Genomic DNA, 19,013 nt, shown 5'->3' with positions numbered 1-19,013 from the left:
TATTTGTAGTTCCGAGTCAAAGAATTCAGCTAATATCATCGTAATTTATTCGAGAAGCAACAGTACATTGAGCAGGAAACCATACAAATCGACAAAACAAAGACTCAGTCGCATCACTCCTTTACATTTTGTAAAGGATTTATTAAAAAACAAGAGAACTAACTCTTACAGAGAAATTGATCAAATCAAGTGGTTGGCGCAAGAAGGGGCAGGATCAAGTTAGGAACGTGAGCTTGATGATCCTCAAGACGTCCCTTAACAGATTCACCATCCCAACGAACAAGAGTAGGCACTCCGGTGAGCTTAAACCGTGGATCAACCCTCCACGGATGCGCTGGAGTCCTCCACGTCGGTCTATCTCCGGCGTAAGCACGGATCAGATTCACATCCTCTGGAAACTCATCTAGAGTCTTGAATATCACAGGTTCAGCTCTAACACAGTCTGATTCACACAGAAAAAAAACAAAAAAAATCATTGAATCGATCAAGATGATGAAATCGATTGAAAATTGAAACAAACCCTTAAGAGACAGAGAGACCTGGACACCAGCTGCGACCGGTGGTGGGTTCATCGTCGGCGAGGAAGAGTATGAAACTGATCTTGCTGCGATTGGTTTCGTCCGATTTCAATTCTTGTAACACTGATTCTAAGGTTGATGGATTCGCGTCGATCTTCTTCACCGTCATTTTCTTCTACTTCCTTCTTCTTCTCCAACGATTCTGATTTCGTTACCAATTTTAGTATTTTCTAACCTTTTCTTTTTGGGCCGCGCTACTCAATTAAGGCCCAAATTATTATTATTTTTCTTGTCAAACAGCTACAGCCAACTCATGGGAATATTGTTTACAAGATTAAGGGCATCTCCAACAAGCCCTTAAAACCTCAAATTTTGAGGTTTTTGACAATCCAACAAGCTTTCAAATCTTCAAATTTTGAGGTTTTGAATAGTGAAACCTCAAATTTAGAACCTCAAAACTACTTTTTATTTTCAGTTTAGTCCCTATATTTATGTCTTTAATAAATAATTGTATAAAATTTAATTAAAAAAGTTAAGCACACTAAAATAAATTTAATAAACAAAAAATAATTTGTAATATTAAAAACAAAGTTTACATTATAAAATATAATATTAAAAACAAAGTTACAAAAAAGATACATTAAATAAGATTCTCACAAAATAAAAATACATTAAACAAACTTAACACAAATTAAAGCGTAGTACACATAAATTACTTGAACACACATATATTACAAGTTGTATCAAAATACTAGTAATTAGGTAAATCGGATCATGAACCTCCCAAATCACAAAAATATTGTCCATAAATATTTTGAGCAAATGAAGGTTGTTGTTGCTGCTCTTGAGTTCTTTTTTTGTATGATTCTTGCTTTCTCAGATTGCATAAACTCACGTGTATTGTCATCAAGACGCAGTATCTGGACGCAGATGCATGTTATTGTTCGTTTAGTAACAATAAAGAAATCAACTGGATTAGGTATACACATGAGTTTTCAAAATTCAAAAAAAAAAAACTGAATTTCTGGATGAGTTTTTTTGGAGAGTTTAGATGACGTAAACTCATCCATAATTGGTAAAAGTAAAAAATATCCATATTTTAGTTAAATAATTACAAAATATTTTTTTTCAATTCTAATATACATAGAATCCTAAAATCTCAATTCTTTACCCACCAACCCGTAAAATCTCATTTTCTCGCTAAAACCGCAAAATCTTGTTTTCCCGCCAAAACCGCAAAATTACGTACAATAAGAAATTATCATGTCAGAAAATCGGTAGTAACATTCAAACTTCTAGAAATAAGAGAGAGAAAAGATAGAAAACTCCTCTTTTGCATTTGATCTCGTCCAGATAAACTAAAAAATCTGACTATTTGAAAGGTAAAAACATCATTTTCACGAAGTCAGAATAGTAAGTAAAAAAAAGTGAAGAATACATTCTAGGTGGCAAAGAATACCCCTTTTATGCAAGATTGATGTTACCAACGAGAAGACCCAAGTTATTTTATAAATATCAAATCCCAATGTTTTAAAATATATGATGTTTTTAAATGTACATATTATAATATATATATTTTTTCTTAGACAAATACAAACTATCATTTAATTTTTAATTTAAAAGGATTCAACCAATGATAAAAGTGAATGCATAATACAAATTATTACAAAGACTGCAATTCTCTTAAATACCACTAAAATGGATATTTTCCAAAAATACCATATAATTTTTTGTTCTAAAAATACCATCATAATATGTTTTTTCCAAAAATAACAAATAAAAAAATTATATTTTCAACATGCAAAACTAAACCCTAACTCCTTAACACTAAACCCTACCCTCTAGAAGCTATATTGTAAATCTAAAATAATCAAGCCAAACCTAAAAAAAATAATTCTACACCTCTGAAAATCATTTTTTTGTTTACGGTATTTTTGAAAAAGTATAAATTTTGTGGTATATTTGAAAAAATATATTATTGGTGACTAAAAAAAATAATAATGATATTCATTAATGATGGTATTTTTGGGTTGTATTCTTTATTGTAATCATACTCTGCTTATATCCATGTAAGTACTATCTCTCTCTCTATGGTTTTCAAACTACCTTTTTTACTTATTAAATTATTTTTTTTCATGGAAATGAAAATATGTTAATATATCATAAGATGTTTAATTGATAAAACAGGGTAAACAGTTGCTGCAAAGTTCATAATTAGGAAGTAAGCAAAAACAAATCCGACTAAATCAGGAATTTATGTTGTTCAATATTACTTTTTCGCCAATAAAATGATGTTGATGTCATTAGTGTTTTCACATAATCGGATTAAGTTGATGTAACACAACTTTTGTTTAGATGGGACAGTTATTCGTTACGAATGATTTTTCTACGTACATCCACATGAAAACTAATGGAAATTAATCTTAGTAGTTATGTTTCTCAAGCTTTCGATTTACATCGACTAGGAGTTTGTAGTCACGCTAGTGTAGGCTTGTTGTATAAACGAATTATTTTTTAAAATGCTGAAATAAATTAACATATTTTCTATTTGATTTTGGTATAAAGCATGAATTTTTAACATTTGATACATTTACTCACATTTTAATATGAAATCATAATTGAAATCATATAAGTAATGCGTTAACTATTTTTGTTCACTAAATTTTTTCAAACACACTATAAATTAGAATTATAACTCTAATAATTTAGGCTATAAATGGTAACATGACTAGTGCGGTTTCTAAGTGCGTTTTTCAGAAAACTGGTTTATGCACCAATCACAAAAAAATTGCTTTAGTTTGCGTTTTTCAAAATTAACAAAAAGATGTGTTTGCATTTTTCTAGAAAAGATATTAATTAATGGACCGAGTTACTTATGTGACCAACAATTATTCAGCGGTTTTGCTTCCAATTAGGCATTAATAAAGTCAAATACTGATTTATTATTTTTCTGTTTAATTTATACTAGTAATAAGTTAATAATTTTAAATTTATGACTAATAATAATCAAACTCTATGCTAACCCAGTTTTCAATTTTAGTTTTTTTTTTAAAACTCTCATGAATAAATTACTTAAAAAAAAACTTTAAAACGCTTTGAGGCACAAACATCAAAACACATCCACCATCAAACTTTTCCAGCGATGGTGTAGCCGCGGCTCGCCGGCGTCGAGATACCTGTAATATTTTTCTTTTCGGCATCAGTTTTAGCTGTTCTAACCTTCTTTTCTACTTTTTTCCCCAATTCTGCAAGCTTGTGTCACCTTCTCCAAACCTTGAAATCTCCAGATCTGGGCTGTTTTTCACTCAAAGAAATGAGGTGGATTCCGGTGAACCCCACCACCCTCTACATGTGGCCAGCCTCTATGTAATCGGATCTAGAGTCCTTTGTTGTATACAAATCCAAATCAAAACTTAGAACCTTGTTCTCCTCTGAAGAATTCTTAACCCCGGTTTTGTTGATGGCAAGAGAGCTTCTCCTTGGACCATCATATGCGCTTTTCCAGGAAAAGACGTCGATGGCGCACGGCAAGTTTTTTTTCAAGGTCATGTTTTTCCCTGTCTCCACCGGAGCTGTATTTTTCACTCCAAATCTGTTCATCTCCAACCCGCCACATTGAATCACACTGCTCTTGGTCAGGCAAAAGACAACTAGGGTTTCCTTTGGTGGGCTTTTTTTTGAAATTGGCCAACTAACAGTTTCTCAGCTTCAGCCAAATTCATTACAAGACTGGTCCAATCCAACTCTCATTTTGCAAAACTCTAGACTAAACTTAGTTTGTTTTTACAAACTCAGAGTCCAAAGACTGCTCTTGGGAAATAAATTGACTAGTTTTCTAGGCTTTGTAAAAATATCTGTAAGATCTCTGGTATTTGATTTATCTATGGTGATTGGTATTGCTCTGAACCCTACTTGCCACCAGTTTGATTACGGTTTCGCTAATAATCATTCTAAGTCATTGTTAGCCAGAAGCTCCAACATCCCTTAAACTGCCACCACTTCTACCCGTAGTGTGCTATCCCTGACACCTTTAGGCATCAACCTCCATCATCTGCCACCTTTTGTGAAGCTCAGGTCTGCTTTAGTTATGCTTATGTCATGCTGGCTACAAACTTTGTGTAGGATCCGTACTCTCCATGGTCAAGGCCTTATGAGAGAGGACCCACCTGTTATGTTACGGTTGTACACTTTTTCATTGAAAATCCTGATTTTAGCTTCAGCTATGATCCCTATTGCTCCCAAGGTCTTGAAGTCCCATGGCTGTTTTGTTTGGAACTCAAATTGCCAAAGGCGTGCGTATGGTCCTAGAGCTTCTTTGATCAACAATCACTCCTCGACATATTGCTAGCTACTTTAACCACAATCCACTCGCCTTGAACACCTTATCAACGTCATTTAGTCCTTGTTGGACAATGACCAATTGGTCCACCATCAATCTATTTTATGGAAGACGCTTCAACAAGCTTTGGCCTCATATGTGGCAAACTGCTTTATAGCATTTGCTTCAAAGCCCTCTTGGATCCCTTGTTGATATCTTTTATTTATCTATGTTTAGCGTTGGGGAACATATGCCTCTTGTTATCATGCTTTGAATTCTGGATCTTTGAATCACACTCTTTGTACTTGGCTTTGTTATTGAATGAAATCAAGTGACAAATAAAAATATAATATATAAATAAATAAGTAAATTACTTTTTTGAGAAAAAATAATTCATTATTTCTCACAAATCATAATAATCATTTTAAATATGAAAACAGATTTATAGAAAACAAATAAACTATAGTCAGTTTTAATCAAAATATGATTAAGTTATATCATTCAAAATGTATAATATCTATTTTAAATAAAATTAATAATTTGAAATGAAATTATAGTTTCCTCTAGAACGAATTTATTTTTAAAATGATTTATTTCTTCACTATTTTAATGAACAAAAATATACATGATTAATTTAAAATAATTTTTAATTACATGTATTTATAATATATAATTATACTAGTTATTAATAAAAGTATGAATAGTATGAAAACCGCACTGCAAATAGTTTTTTACCAATCAAACATTATTTTCTACCACTTATTTTGCATTCACCGCATTTGTCCCGCACATACCGCAATTCAACCATACAACACTTTTAAATCATTTGTCCCATACAACCAAATCCGCTGTTACTATTCGGACCTTTACTTTTAAATCATTTGTCAATTAGCTTTTACTTTAAGTGACATTATTTGCTTGTTATGTGTTGCTATTTGCTAATTTAAACATGTGTAGTATTTTCTGTACTTGCTTTAATTGTGTGTAACTATGTCTATAATCTGAGCTTTTACTAATTTCACTGTCTTAAGAACAAATTTTTGATGGTTAGGATTTGTAGATGTGGATTCTAAACTTGGCTTTGTTCTATGTTTAAACTTAACTCAACTTTGTGGATTTGTTTACTTGACTTGTTATTAATAGCACCTCATTTTTATTTTTATTATGTGCTTCAAGCTGCATACCTGCAACGTAGATGGATGCCACCAGGTGTCATACCGGCAGGAGCCACACGTTCTATAAGCGCAGCGTCTACACACACAAACAGCTACAACCAGCGAACTCTCGATGCTCTCGATGCATTGCTGAGTGCTCCTGAAAGAAAATCCCAACCACACCTCCAGCCAAGGAAACTCAATGGAGCTTTATGGTTAGTTTGTAAGAACTACAATTGTGTTCGTTTGTTCATGGGCCGAATCCAATTTTACTCTTTCTCTTCTCTAAGGTTGGTGTTGACCCTTCTGTCTACATGGAAAGCCAGTTTCATGGAACCATGGAGGAATTGGTCATAGGTTCCTGATGATAGGAAAGATATTTGGTGGCGAACTTTTATGGTAATTAATGTTTCTATACCCCAAGTCAACAATATTTTCCAACTAACATACAAACTACTAATCTCTCTTATCCCTTTTTCTTGTAGCAATACTACTAGTGGGAACCTCATTTTCATGAGGCTGTCCACTTTCATTGGAAGAAGCACACTATGATTTCAGTTTGTATTTAGGGTTTAGAATTTAGTCATTTTATATATTAAAAAGGGGTATTTTTAAAAATAGAGACTATGAAACGGTATTTTTAAAAAGTGACATAAAAATGTATTTTTGAAAATCCCACTATTTTTTTCCCTACACTCTATTCCATTATTATCTCTCATGTTCAAATTATAATAGTTTAATTAAATCATTTTTTCTTAATAGTTTAATTAGAATAAGCTTATAGCTAATATATTAACACTCTTGTAAAATATCATTCGTTGAACTCATTTATTAAAATTTTCTTTTAGTTTAAATTTATAATAATTAAGAATATGATTCAATATTTATTAATTTATTTTTTTCAATTTAAAATTTAATTATAGTAGTAGTAGGTTTACATTTCTTAATTTTTAAATAGATACATATATTTACTACCATTCACACATTTTCTAGTGAACCGCAAATAGAATTTTCACTAATCAAATATTATTCTGTACCGCTTATTTTGTATAAATCGCATTTGTCCCGCAAATATATTTCTTCCATATGTACCGCAATTGAACCATACCGTACTGTAAACCCGCTTTTTCTGCACAGTCAAATATATGACACAACCACAACTGTTTTTAATTAATCAATTAATTAATAACCACATATATATTAACTAATTTATCCAATTAAAACATGTCAAACCAAGACAGAATAACCAACAAAACTCCACAATAATTATCATAAATAAATAACCAGAAATTATATAAGTTGCATTCTAGCAACGATCCAAAGTTAAACTAAAACCAACAAAAACCGAGATCCTAGATCATCATCTTCATTGCCATGATTCCATAAACACATTATCTTTACACGCACCACAAATAAAAGATATGTAAGTATTAACACAAATACTTAGGAACACGATCCTCTTTTCTACTATGCTATACATAAAAGCAAATGAGAACACGAACAAATAATAAAAAAAAATCAAACCATGCAATCAGGAAATTCAAAACTAAACACGCATAAAAAGAATATTTTGTGATAAATTGATAATCTTTATTTTTTCATGAACAAGATTTTTATGAAATAATGTTAAAAAAAACTAAAACAACCATAATCAACTCTTCTATTTAAATTACTAGGTATTATTAAAAATAACAATGAAATTCTATATTTTTTTCAATAATGAGATTTGCTCTTTATTGAGTCCAATTGAAAAGTCTTCGAGTCCAAAATGGAGTTACTAAGAAAAAGAATCTAAGAAAGCCCAAAATCAAAATTTGTTGTAGAGAAGTAGACTTATAGCACTGAAAATTTACTGCTAGTGGTCATTTACTCTATATCCGAGGAAATTGAAGAGAGCTAACATTGGATCTTAACTCACCTAAAAAGGACAAAAATGTCGAGTAAAGATTGGCTGAAATCAGTTATTTACTTGTGAATCAGCCAACAAAAAAATAGATAAATAAAAGTGTGATCTGAGTAGGAAGAGATAAATAATGCACGTAAGGAAACGAGGACTCTTTTCAGCTTTGATTTGTCGAGTAAAAATTGACGGGCCTTTGGAAACCAAGAAAATTAGCATGAGAGTACTTTATACATTGTGTTCTATGATTTTCTCTTACTACCAATATAGTAGTTGTAATTAATTCGCGTGGTAATACCCGCAAAAAAAATCTCTTTGATTTTATGGACGGGACCTTTACGTAAGGAATAATTTTTCAGCCTACTTAATTATACGGTTAGCGAGGACTCATATGTCATTCATTTAATACAAATGTGTTAAGTTATCCTTTCGATCCAACATAAATTCTTAAATAGAGAGATGTATTTTACCTCTAACCATTTTTTTGCTATCTATGATTTAACCAATGATTACCCAAAGCATTTTTCTAAATACCAACTAACATCATGAGCTTTGGTAGAAGACGTTAGTTTTCCCATATACTTTTGTAAAATATGATAATTCAAGAAAGAATATACTTTAGTAACACGTTAGAGAGAAAATAAAATAAAAAAACAATGTAAGCTATATTTCATATAGTATATGAAATTAAAACTTAGAATTAATCTTTTACAATGATATTTCAATTGACTTTGTATCTTTATATATATATATATATAATTTGAGATATAGTGGAAGAGAATAAAAGATTTATTATTTATAGGATGAGATGTGATGGAAAATAATTTTTTTGTAAATAATTAGATTATCCGAGTTATGATTATAATTTATAGTGTGTTTGAAAAAACGTTTGTTTGTGAAGAAATGTAATTAATGCATAACTTTTATGATTTTCTTTTATATTAAAATGTGACGTGATGTATCAAATCTTAGAAATTATGCATTGTACCAAATCAAATATAAAAAATACATAAGCTATTTCAACAAAAATAATTATATAATTACGCTAGTGTGGTTACAAATTCCTAGTAGTTGATTTCCTAATTGTGAACTTTTGAAACGACCCGACCCGTTTTCTATGTTATTAAACTATTGATCTCATAATCACTAACCACCTAACCACAACCACACCAAACAGCCGAAAACCAAACAATACCATTAAACCAATAATCAATAACCAATAAACCAATAACAATTGATGCAATCCAACAGAGTCATAAACCAAATAACCAGCAACCTAGCAACATTCTAATAACTCAACTCTAGCACCCTAACATAAGCCAAACAACACATCGATCAACGAGCCACTAGAACATCCTTCTCTTCATCGTCTTGATTCCACAATCACATTTTGCCTTTACCTGCACCACAAACACAAATTGAGATGCATGAGTATTGTCATAAAAACTCAGTGAGGCAATCCTCTCACCTATTGTACTAGACACCCAAGCAATTGAGAATCTACAACCATCAAACAACAATCAACAAACAAACTAGGGAAAATAACAGATATCACCCATGTCCTAAGAAGGTTGTCTCAATCGACACCCTCCAAGTATCGATTGGCACGACCATCAGACGAGGTTGCATCGAACGACACACACACTATGTCGTTCGATGTAGGCATCTTGTGACGATCGACACATGCTCAACATTTTACAAAATACGTAATTGCGTGTGTTGATCGACGTAGATGTTGAGCATCATCTTCCTTAAAGCTTGTAACATCCGCAAACCGGAATCCCGGTTTAGGGGATGCATCGGTCGATGCACTATGTGCATTGGGTTATGCAAGACTGGTTCTTGCGGACGGATTTTAAGTTAAACGCTGCGTTTTGGGTTAGGAAAACTCTTAGGTCGTGTTTAAAAGGGATTTTTGTCGTCATTAGGCGAGTTTTAGCCGCTTTTGAGAGAAAAGAAAAGAGAAAAGAAGTTCTTCAGAGTTCTTAAACCTTTGGGAGATTCATAGCTGTTCTTGGGAGATCTGAAGCTAGGAGCGCTGTAGGAGACTGTTAGGAGAGTAGATATTTCGTTTTAGTGTCAGAATCATCTATGGAAAAGGTAAGTGCATGACCATGGTTTATCTAAGCTGGAGATTTCTCTGATCTATTTGTTTTATGTGTGTTATTGGCCTGTTAGTACGTTGTTGAGTCGCTAGAGGCTTTGGGAAGCTTTTTGTGGCCTTGGTGTGTGTTTTGGTGGTTTAGCACGGAGATCCAGCGAGAAGATTCAGGAAAAAACGATGCTCGGCATGTGCGTCGGTCGATGCACTTTGTGCGTCGGTCGATACAATGCGAGGACGGCGCAGATTGACCTAGGAGCATCGGTCGATGCCATGTGGAGGCGTTGGTCGATGCAATTAGGGATTTCGTGCAATATCGAGCATGCGTCGGTTGATGCAGCATGCGTGTCGGTCGATGCAAGTTAACCTTGCGTCGATCGATGCAAGCTTGTGTCGGTTGATGCATGGGTTGGCGTCGGTCGATGCAGAGTCCTGGTTTGTTGTTCTTTGGTTATTGATTGTTGGTTGATGGTTAGAGTTGTCTCTATTGCTTGTGTGTATAGCCCAGTAGATGAGTGGATTGCCTTACTGAGTATTTATAAAATACTCATGCATCTCAATTTGTGTTTGTGGTGCAGGTAAAGGAAAAGTGTGATCGTGGAATCGAGGCAATGAAGAGAAGGATGTTTTAGTGATTCATTTGGTTGTTGTCTGCTTTGCTAGGTTGCTAGAGTTAGTCATTAGAATGTGGTTTAGGTTGCTGGTTCTATGATTCATGTTGTTTTGGATTATTGGATATTGTGATGAATTAATATTGGTTATTTTATTATTGGATATTTATTGGATATTGGTATTTGTTGATTAATTTCCGTTGTTTGGTTTGATTGTGGATAGGTGGCTAGTGGGTATGGGATCACTAGTTTAGATTATTATTATTATTATCTATTATTTACTATTATTATCTATTATTTATTATTAAAAAAACGGATCGGGTCGTTTCAAAGCTCCACGCCAGATCTTTGTTCCTAAACGCATCAAATTCGATCTAAAGCCACAAAAGACTTTCACAAGGCCTCGAGGACCACGAAACCACTCCAACAAGACAAGAAATTAACCACATAACACAAAAACATGAAAATCAAAGAAATATCAAGCTTAAATCAGCCATGGTCATGCACTCACCTTTGCAAAAGAAAATTCTGACCCTTAAACTGATGAAAACTCACTCCTAACAAGCTTCCCCCACAATCCTAGCTTCAGATCTCCACTCCACAGGAAGAAATCTTGCTAAAACCGCTAGAACTCTCAAGAACACTCAAAGGAACCTTTTCTCTCTTTTCTTTCTATCCAAAAACGACAAATGAGGCTAAACTCGTAACCTAGGTCGAGCTCCCCACTTATATTTCCCGGTTTAGGTCTCATTAAACCAAACCTGCATCAATTCGACGATCAAAACATCGATCGAAACCCCTAAAGTCTGCAACCGGTTTGCGGATGTTACAACTTTGCAGTAACTATCCACGTTATTTTATCTATCGAAATCACCTATTTTGTTCTCACTCACAATCAAGAGCTTGTTTATCTTTCCACGACGTAACGAGTACTTAATTACCTCTTTAACGAATTTAACACCATTATGGTCACAACCTCCCTTTCCATAGATAAAATATAATTTTGATGCAAGTTTGACATATTAACATACCAAGCAAATGGTGGATCGGTTATTTGAGATCTGTCACAACAAAAGCTTGGGTTTTTATACCGTTTGAATATCATATGATCACTATTAGAGGCACAAGAATTACTTTAATCAATATAGCAAACATGGATTCGAGGTTTCACTATAATGTCTATTGTGAAGGATAAATGTCTTAATCAACAACATAAATAATGGGGCTATCTGATCTATCTCTTGTAGGAATCTATCATAATACAAACATTGGACAATAAATTTTATGGAAATTTGTTTTATTTATGTAAATCATTTTTAGAACAAAGTAGCTCATACTTTAGCTCAATAGGGAGCTTACATTCTAGCTTTTGTATTGATCATTTTGAAATGTAAACTATGTGCACAATGATTTTCCAAATTAATATAAATTATTTTAACGAAAAAATATATATAAGTTTATCCTAAGATTGAGTTACCGATCAACGAGTCATTATTTAATGTGGTTATAAAAAAATTGTTTGGTCCACAAGTATAGATATATATAAAATAAAAATAATAAAAAATTGTAACTTGTGCATAGGCTACACGGTATATAGCACAGAGAAAACTTATATGTAGATACGAAATATTATAAAGGAGATTGATACTTTGCCTAAAAAACCAAAAAAAAAAATGTGAATCATCTCGTTTACTGTATCATTAACAAAAAGCCCTCAGATCACACAAAATAGATTTATAAAACCCACTGATGATGATTCATCTTCTTTGTATAGGCCGGGAACGCACTACCTTGTCACATGTATAAGGACACTACCCCATACGACGTTGCTCGCACTTTCATGTGTATTTTTTTCTTCTTTTAAATAGATGTGACAGTGCAATTATTTGTTAGGGGAATATGTTTGCTGAGTTTCTTGTGTTCGAAATTAATCAAACACACGATTCTCTTGTAGAACTTGGGTTGAACTAACTTCCCCAAGACGTAAGCCCGAGATCTAACGGTGAAGTTTAGCCTCATAGGTACTGGTGCAGGAGGCGCTGGTGGTTCGACAATCACGATGGGTCCTTTCTTCTTCTTGGGTTTTGTTGGAATTGGTGCAGGAGGTGGTGGTGGGACTAAGGTTGAGCCACTTCCATAGAGAGGAGTCTTGTCTCCAAGTACATTCACCACCACTGTTCTTTGGCTTTTTCTTGACTGATAAAATTTTTTAATCTACAAAAATAAAAAGAATATAGGTCAAAATTGGAGGTAGGTAATCAAAACTTTATATATTGTAAGACTAAGACCAAACGGTAAGAACATGTTTAAGTAAAATAAAGCAAGAATGAACTTAGTCCAACCACATTAGATCATACTTTTCAATACTTTTAAACACATACCAACAAAAACATTTTTATTATACTAAAAATATGTACATTTTTAAATATTTTTATCAAAAGCCAAACCGAAATGATCCAAGCAAAATCCGATTTTTGTCGGTTATACATATTTTAAAAGGCACAAATAAAACTACCTAATAGTGCACTCCTGATCAACCCCATGTGACAATCATAGCCACCGACAACATTGATCTAAGACAAACCAAAAACTCGACCGACCCCAAACTTTTCACAAACCAAACCAAAAAAAGTTCGGTTATACATTTTTTAAAAACCAAAGAAAACAAAAAAAAAAATAACAAAGAGCATCTGGTGATAGCAACAAGACCAACATTGATGAACATGTATTAAACAAACACATTTTAAAGGAGTTTTCAGATTTTGAACTTACAGTGCCAGAACCAATAGTGATCTGAGAGAAACTAAGATCAATAGGAGAAGACGTGACATGAACACCAAAGAAAGTACCAGTGTTACGGTACAACATTCTCAGCGTCGCGTTCATCGTGATCATATCAGTTCCTATACCTCCAGCATCTTGTCCAGCTTGAACCTTAAGTTGCTCAAACGTTATACTCTGCAAAATTCAATTCCACAAACTTAAACACCACTCTAGATCTGAACATATCCAACAACCTTAACAGAGATCTCGATCTACTAAGTCAACTCTAGATCTTTAACTAACCTTAACAGAGATCTTAGGTTTCTGAGGTTTAGCAGCAGCATAAAGAATCAACGAGAAGAAAGCAAAGAGCAAAGAGAACCCAACAATGAAGGCTAAGACATAGCATCGACGAGGCAAAGCTTCTTGTTGTCTGTCTCCATCATCAAGTAGACCTTCTTCTTCAATCCTAGCAAACTGTTTCTCTCCAGCGTGACCCTTGCGTTTGGAACCGTTGATCTTGGAGAAGCGGCTCGAGGAAGAGTGAGAATGCGGTGGAGATCCCATCGGGCTGGTGAGTACAGGTGTTGAGTGGAATGATGTTGCTGTCTTCTCTCCATCGTGGGAGTCACGTGACGGAGATTGGACGAAGTAGGCTGGACGACGGGGAGATCTAGTCGGAGATGAAGCCGAGAGGCTTGTCACCTCCGAGTCGGTCTTGGCGTGCATCTTGAGATTCAAATGGAAGATGAAGAAGCAGAAGAAGATGAGAAGGCTTTGTTATGTGATGATGTGTGTGTGTATATATATATTGAATGATTAGTCAATAATGAGTGGATTCGAGGGCCAAATTGCCCACTGGTTTGTAAGTTATTGTAACGCCTGGTTAGAGCATCATGGTCGTATATTATTTTGTCATAATCAAAATTTGAGTAACCTATAGCATAATACTTTTGAATTAAGCAAATTTTTCACTGTAGGAGTATATATCAATTCCAAAACTCATAAGCATAGTTTTTCTATTGGCGTTAGCTAAATCAACTTCTGAGTGAGACAAGTTCATTGGTTTCCGCCAAAAGCAATGCAACTCAACAAAACTTTTACCAACCATATCTTTTAGTGCAGTCAAGATAGTGAGAAAGTCAAAACTATTTATTATGTGTTGTTCATCTATAATTATGATTCTTCTTAAATTTCAAAATGTTTAATTCAACATTTTCCAACATTTTTAATATATATATTTATATATACAAATATAACTGCGCATACATCGTAACCTGTGATATGAAAGCAGTGTGATCAGAAAAAAAAAAACAAAGAACCAAAAATTACTTTGTAGATAAAATAAAAACACTACACCACCAATTGTTGTTATCTCTATCAACTAATCTGCATTTTCTTCAAGACAGTTCATCATCATCATCACATACTTGGAGGAGGTAGTTTCCAGAAGTTCCATGTGTTGAAATCCTCCTGTTTTATTAAACTTCATCAGAATCTGCTGCAGTGTAAACATCTTTTGATGAAGTAAACAAACTAAACCTCGACAAATATATATACCGGTTCTGAAGAGGTTGTAGCTGGGAACATTCCGTTGACAAGAGCATGAAGATTCGTGTATGATCTTGTATCAATCCTACGATTCACAGCTACTTCTCCCTGCAATTCTCACAAGCAAGGTTACAATTTGCTTAAAAGGCCAAACTTTGCTATTGCAAACACATGAGCTCTTTTGCATTTTGGAAGAACAAATGCAAACTTACTATACCTTATGGTTTCCTTTGAAAAACAAAAACCTAGTATAACATGCAAACACAGATGCAAACACAAACAAACAGTTGAGTCCTTGCAGCCTAAGAGCATAGTTTGTTCCACCATATGTTGCTAATTCATCTTCTTATTTTTTTTTTGCTAATGTATTTCCCATTTTAAGAATGTGTACCTTCGGGTTAATAATGAAGATCTTCCCACGGGGGATTCCAACTTTAAGGTAGCTAATCTCATCCGTGTCTCTGTTTCCAAAACCAGCATAGAATGGGTTGTGTTCAGAAGGAAACAAGCCCCTTATTTCCTGTAAATTTTGTAAAAACAGCGTTACACGTATTTGAGAGTGCATGAGAGTTCAACAGATATAGAAACCGCATAGAACAAACCTCTAAGCAAGCAATCTTGAATTCATGAGGTGCTCTTCTAATCACTGGAGAGAGAAAAAAGGTTTAAGAATAAGAAGCAAATCATATAAGATCAAAAAATCATGAGCATATGTTGCAGAGGAAACGCATTACCTTCCCGAAACAACGAAGGGAAGAGACCGTCAGGAGAGATGACAACAGGCCCATCCGGCAATGCTTTTCCGTCCTGGTAATTTGCTTACTAAGATTAACGAGAGTACCGAAGATTATTCGATTTCTGAACAGTTGAAATGCATTGTGTTTAGTTACCTGCTTGAGATTAATTAGAAATTGTCTTGTAACTGAGGCTTGTGAAATCGCACGTGCACTTAAAAATATCAACTGATAGCCATTTTCCTGTAGAAATGTAAGGAGAGAAAATGAATCTTTGCCTTTGTACCGTTGCTTGTTATCATTTATAAAAGATAAGAACAAGTAAAGCACAGATAACAGACCTTTACAGCCGAAAACAAATGTGTAACACCTGTTTGTGACCAATCTATACCAACCAAAGGCATAAACTGGCCTAAGACATCCGATCTACGACAAACAAAAGGAAAAAAAATCAGAGAAAATATGGAAATAAGCAAACATAATAGAAAAACCAAAGGTGCTTTACCTTGTGATAGTACCATCTACATCTGAAACAACTATGCGAGCATTCCATTTCCATAAGTAAATCCTTGCGTCTACCTGTTAATTTATAGAGTTGTGAACACCGTAAATAATCTTCTCCGTTAATATGACAAACATATCGTACTAAAGGAAAAGAATGACCTGTTGGGTACCCACAATATTGGTGGAGAACGTAAAAGTCACGGTATTCATTCCTTCTTTCAGATCTAGCGAAGCCAATTGTTCAGAAGTTGGAGTTAGTGCCCTAACCGTCTTTTTCACTGGTATTGGTGACGACTTCTCTTGTTTCTCCTCAGTTACAGCTGCGTCCCCGGAAGAAGAAGCCTCAGTATCGTTTCTTGATCTTCTGAGAGAGAAAGGCCAAAGCTTCCAGCTTCCACTGTCCTGAGCTAAGCCATCACCAGGTTTCTCATTCTGGTCAACAGCTATCATGCCCTTTGGTTCAAATACTTGTGCAGTCCCAAATGAAACCACTCCTAAGATAATAGGAGCTGCGGCATCCCATGGAAAATAGCAGCCACCAATCTTCACTATAAGCTTATCATTCTCCAAAACCGATGGGCCCAAAGAAGCAAACTTTTCTATATCCAGTTTTTCGGAATTGAAGGCCTGAGAAGCTGCTTCTGCTCCCATTCCTTCACTTAATAAGTGCTTGCACAGAGAGAGCTCGACTGAGAGTGGAGATAACAAAGTTAGACTATAGCATTATAATTCATAACAATCAAACAATTTCAGCAGAGTGGAAAATAAGACAGTCAAACAAGTTATGTTTTCTTACCTACTTGGGGATTAGCAATAACATGTTTAAACGCCTTTAAGTTTGGGCTACCCTCAGCAACTTTTTCTGCATCTAAACCCCCAGAGGTCGACTCATTTTCTCCCAAATCTAACTTTGATGTTTTGAAACACGGGTCATATGACTGGCTCACAGGCTGAGAAGCACAATCACCCATATCATCGTTGTTGTCAAGCCGCATAATCGGTAATGATCCTACCAACCGCTCCATCTCATCTGTAGAGATATCCTTTTTTCTCTCTATGTTAATCGGCTCTGACAAGCCCTTTGAGTTCTCCACGCCGTTTTCAGGACTAGTTTCATTTTTATCATAACTCTGTTTCCCATCAACTTTAATAGAATCTGGCAAACTTGACCCTCCAGAACTACTCCCACCAGGCTTACATTCGTCAAGATCGCTAAAGGAAAACTGTTCATCCTCTCTCTCTGTTTGCAGGATGCTTTCTCCACTTGTTGACTGAGAGTTTTTCAAATTTCCTACAGAAAAAGGCATATCTTCCACGGTCCTTTTATTTTCATCTTGAACGGGGGAGCCAGTGCTGCTTCCTTCCTGAGAAGTGCCAGTGCTCTGCAAATCCGCTTGGTCAGCTGAACCTAGTGTGACAATTTCCACAGATTCAGGAGCACCTAATAGTTCTTGCTTAGAATCCAGATCGCATCCAGTAACAGAATCCTAGTGCAGATACAATTTACACAATAAATGAGTCTCATGCCATTATCTTAATTTACTTCCAAAGCTATTCTTCTAGCATTGCAAAGAAAATGAGATAGATTAAAAGTAGTAACTAACCTGTGCAAGCGTCTCGGTTCTTGGTTCGACAAAGATATCTACGTTTCGACTCCCTTCACTAGTAATAGAGAACACCATACTCGATGATTCACATAAACCATTTTCAACAACAACTGCACTTGATGCAGTCTCTTCACAATAATCTTCAACATTAGTGCTTTCACGAAAATCCTGCTCTTTCTCATCAAGAAACCGCAATGTAGGAGATGCAACAAGAGGAGTCTCCAATATCGAACCGCTATCAACTAAAATTTCCGAGTTACCCTCATTTATTCCATCCACAACACAAGATTTGCCACTAGTACTAGTCTCACCATTGTCTTTTGCATCCAAAGAATCAGAAGATTTACCTTTGAAAGACTTACGCGTATCGATATTAGTAGACCACTTAACCTCCAACAGATCAGCAGCGATCTCAGCTCTCTCCATGGAAGTAACACCACTATCTTGACTAACAGATCTGCCACCAAAGACAAACCCCAAAATCCCAGGCTTGCCAACAATCTTGGCATTACCACTACGAGGACTAGCAGAATCATAGTTACAACTCCTAGACTTCAAAGGAATCTTAAGCTTATCAACAACAACATCATCACTACTCTTGGACGTCTCAGCCTCATCACCAGAAGACAAAGTATAAACCTCACCACTCTCAGATTCACCAACAACATCTTCAACTTCTCTAAGGAAATAAGCTTGACCTGTATGAGCCAAATACATATTGAAACCTGAATCAACACCATTGACATCGATCTTGATCAAATTCCTCCTATTCTTCAAAACCCCTTGAAATTTCCCGAATCGGACATACCAAGGAGACGATTTAAACGTCCCATCAGGTTGTTCAACGACGATAATGTCGATCGCACCACCAAATGGATGAAACGGACCTGAAACCGTACCTACGCCGCGGTAGATGTAGCTTCCGATCCTACCGACGGCATTCATTTCGACAAACCCAGATCGACAAGTCAACGAAATCCACGATCTTGAACACAAATTTGGAAACTTTATGATACGGATCGATCAATCATGCTGTAAAAATCAAAACTTAGAACAGAGAAGAGAAGAGAAGAAAGAGAATGGGTTTTTTTTTGTGTTTAAGGAAGAAGCAAAAAAGGTATATTCTTCTGTAAGAGAGATGGAGAGGAGACAGAGACCAACAACAAGATTGATCATTCATTCATTAATTCTTGCCGCCGGACATTATTTCGTTTCGGTGGGGTTCGTTTCGTAGTGATCCAATTCGACACCC

At 34.9% G+C, this 19,013-nt stretch overlaps 3 protein-coding genes across 4 annotated transcripts; all 3 read right to left on the bottom strand.

The window, feature by feature from the left end:
- LOC104725192 (thioredoxin-like protein Clot) lies at positions 25-735 on the bottom strand. The gene is made up of 2 exons (XM_010443811.1): positions 540-735; positions 25-442 (listed from the first exon to the last, which is right to left on the bottom strand). Exons 1-2 carry the CDS (start codon positions 685-687, stop codon positions 186-188), a joined length of 405 nt encoding a protein of 134 aa, XP_010442113.1. The 5' UTR covers positions 688-735; the 3' UTR covers positions 25-185.
- LOC104725191 lies at positions 12,136-14,250 on the bottom strand. Its single transcript, XM_010443810.2, has 3 exons — positions 13,669-14,250; positions 13,375-13,560; positions 12,136-12,816 (listed from the first exon to the last, which is right to left on the bottom strand). Exons 1-3 carry the CDS (start codon positions 14,092-14,094, stop codon positions 12,463-12,465), a joined length of 966 nt encoding a protein of 321 aa, XP_010442112.1. The 5' UTR covers positions 14,095-14,250; the 3' UTR covers positions 12,136-12,462.
- Positions 14,559-19,013, bottom strand: LOC104725190 (phosphatidate phosphatase PAH2). Of its 2 annotated transcripts, none has more exons than XM_010443808.2 (11): positions 17,759-19,013; positions 16,951-17,641; positions 16,314-16,843; positions 16,156-16,229; positions 15,992-16,076; positions 15,807-15,893; positions 15,651-15,723; positions 15,519-15,562; positions 15,308-15,436; positions 14,926-15,024; positions 14,559-14,838 (listed from the first exon to the last, which is right to left on the bottom strand). In XM_010443808.2, exons 1-11 carry the CDS (start codon positions 18,704-18,706, stop codon positions 14,788-14,790), a joined length of 2,811 nt encoding a protein of 936 aa, XP_010442110.1. In that variant the 5' UTR covers positions 18,707-19,013; the 3' UTR covers positions 14,559-14,787. The 2 variants fall into 2 exon arrangements, with proteins under 2 accessions (XP_010442110.1, XP_010442111.1); XM_010443809.2 differs by having other exon boundaries at positions 16,329-16,843; positions 17,759-19,012.

The sequence above is a fragment of the Camelina sativa genome, chromosome 11 (genome assembly GCF_000633955.1).
Source record: "Camelina sativa cultivar DH55 chromosome 11, Cs, whole genome shotgun sequence".
Lineage (NCBI taxonomy): Eukaryota > Viridiplantae > Streptophyta > Magnoliopsida > Brassicales > Brassicaceae > Camelina > Camelina sativa.
The sequence above is the reverse complement of the archived record's forward strand: the minus strand, read 5'-3'. Positions and strand labels throughout refer to the sequence as shown.

Excerpts from the sequence above, each read along its gene's own strand:
- LOC104725190 (XM_010443808.2), bottom strand. The coding sequence starts at position 18,706 with ATGAATGCCGTCGGTAGGATCGGAAGCTACATCTACCGCGGCGTAGGT. Across the intron at positions 17,642-17,758 it reads GAACCGAGACGCTTGCACAG|GATTCTGTTACTGGATGCGA; the intron begins GTTAGTTACTAC and ends TATCTGCACTAG. Across the intron at positions 15,025-15,307 it reads TCTTCATTATTAACCCGAAG|GGAGAAGTAGCTGTGAATCG; the intron begins GTACACATTCTT and ends TGAGAATTGCAG.
- LOC104725192 (XM_010443811.1), bottom strand. The coding sequence starts at position 687 with ATGACGGTGAAGAAGATCGACGCGAATCCATCAACCTTAGAATCAGTG. Across the intron at positions 443-539 it reads CGGTCGCAGCTGGTGTCCAG|ACTGTGTTAGAGCTGAACCT; the intron begins GTCTCTCTGTCT and ends TGTGTGAATCAG.
- LOC104725191 (XM_010443810.2), bottom strand. The coding sequence starts at position 14,094 with ATGCACGCCAAGACCGACTCGGAGGTGACAAGCCTCTCGGCTTCATCT. Across the intron at positions 13,561-13,668 it reads AACCTAAGATCTCTGTTAAG|AGTATAACGTTTGAGCAACT; the intron begins GTTAGTTAAAGA and ends TGAATTTTGCAG. Across the intron at positions 12,817-13,374 it reads TCACTATTGGTTCTGGCACT|ATTAAAAAATTTTATCAGTC; the intron begins GTAAGTTCAAAA and ends TTATTTTTGTAG.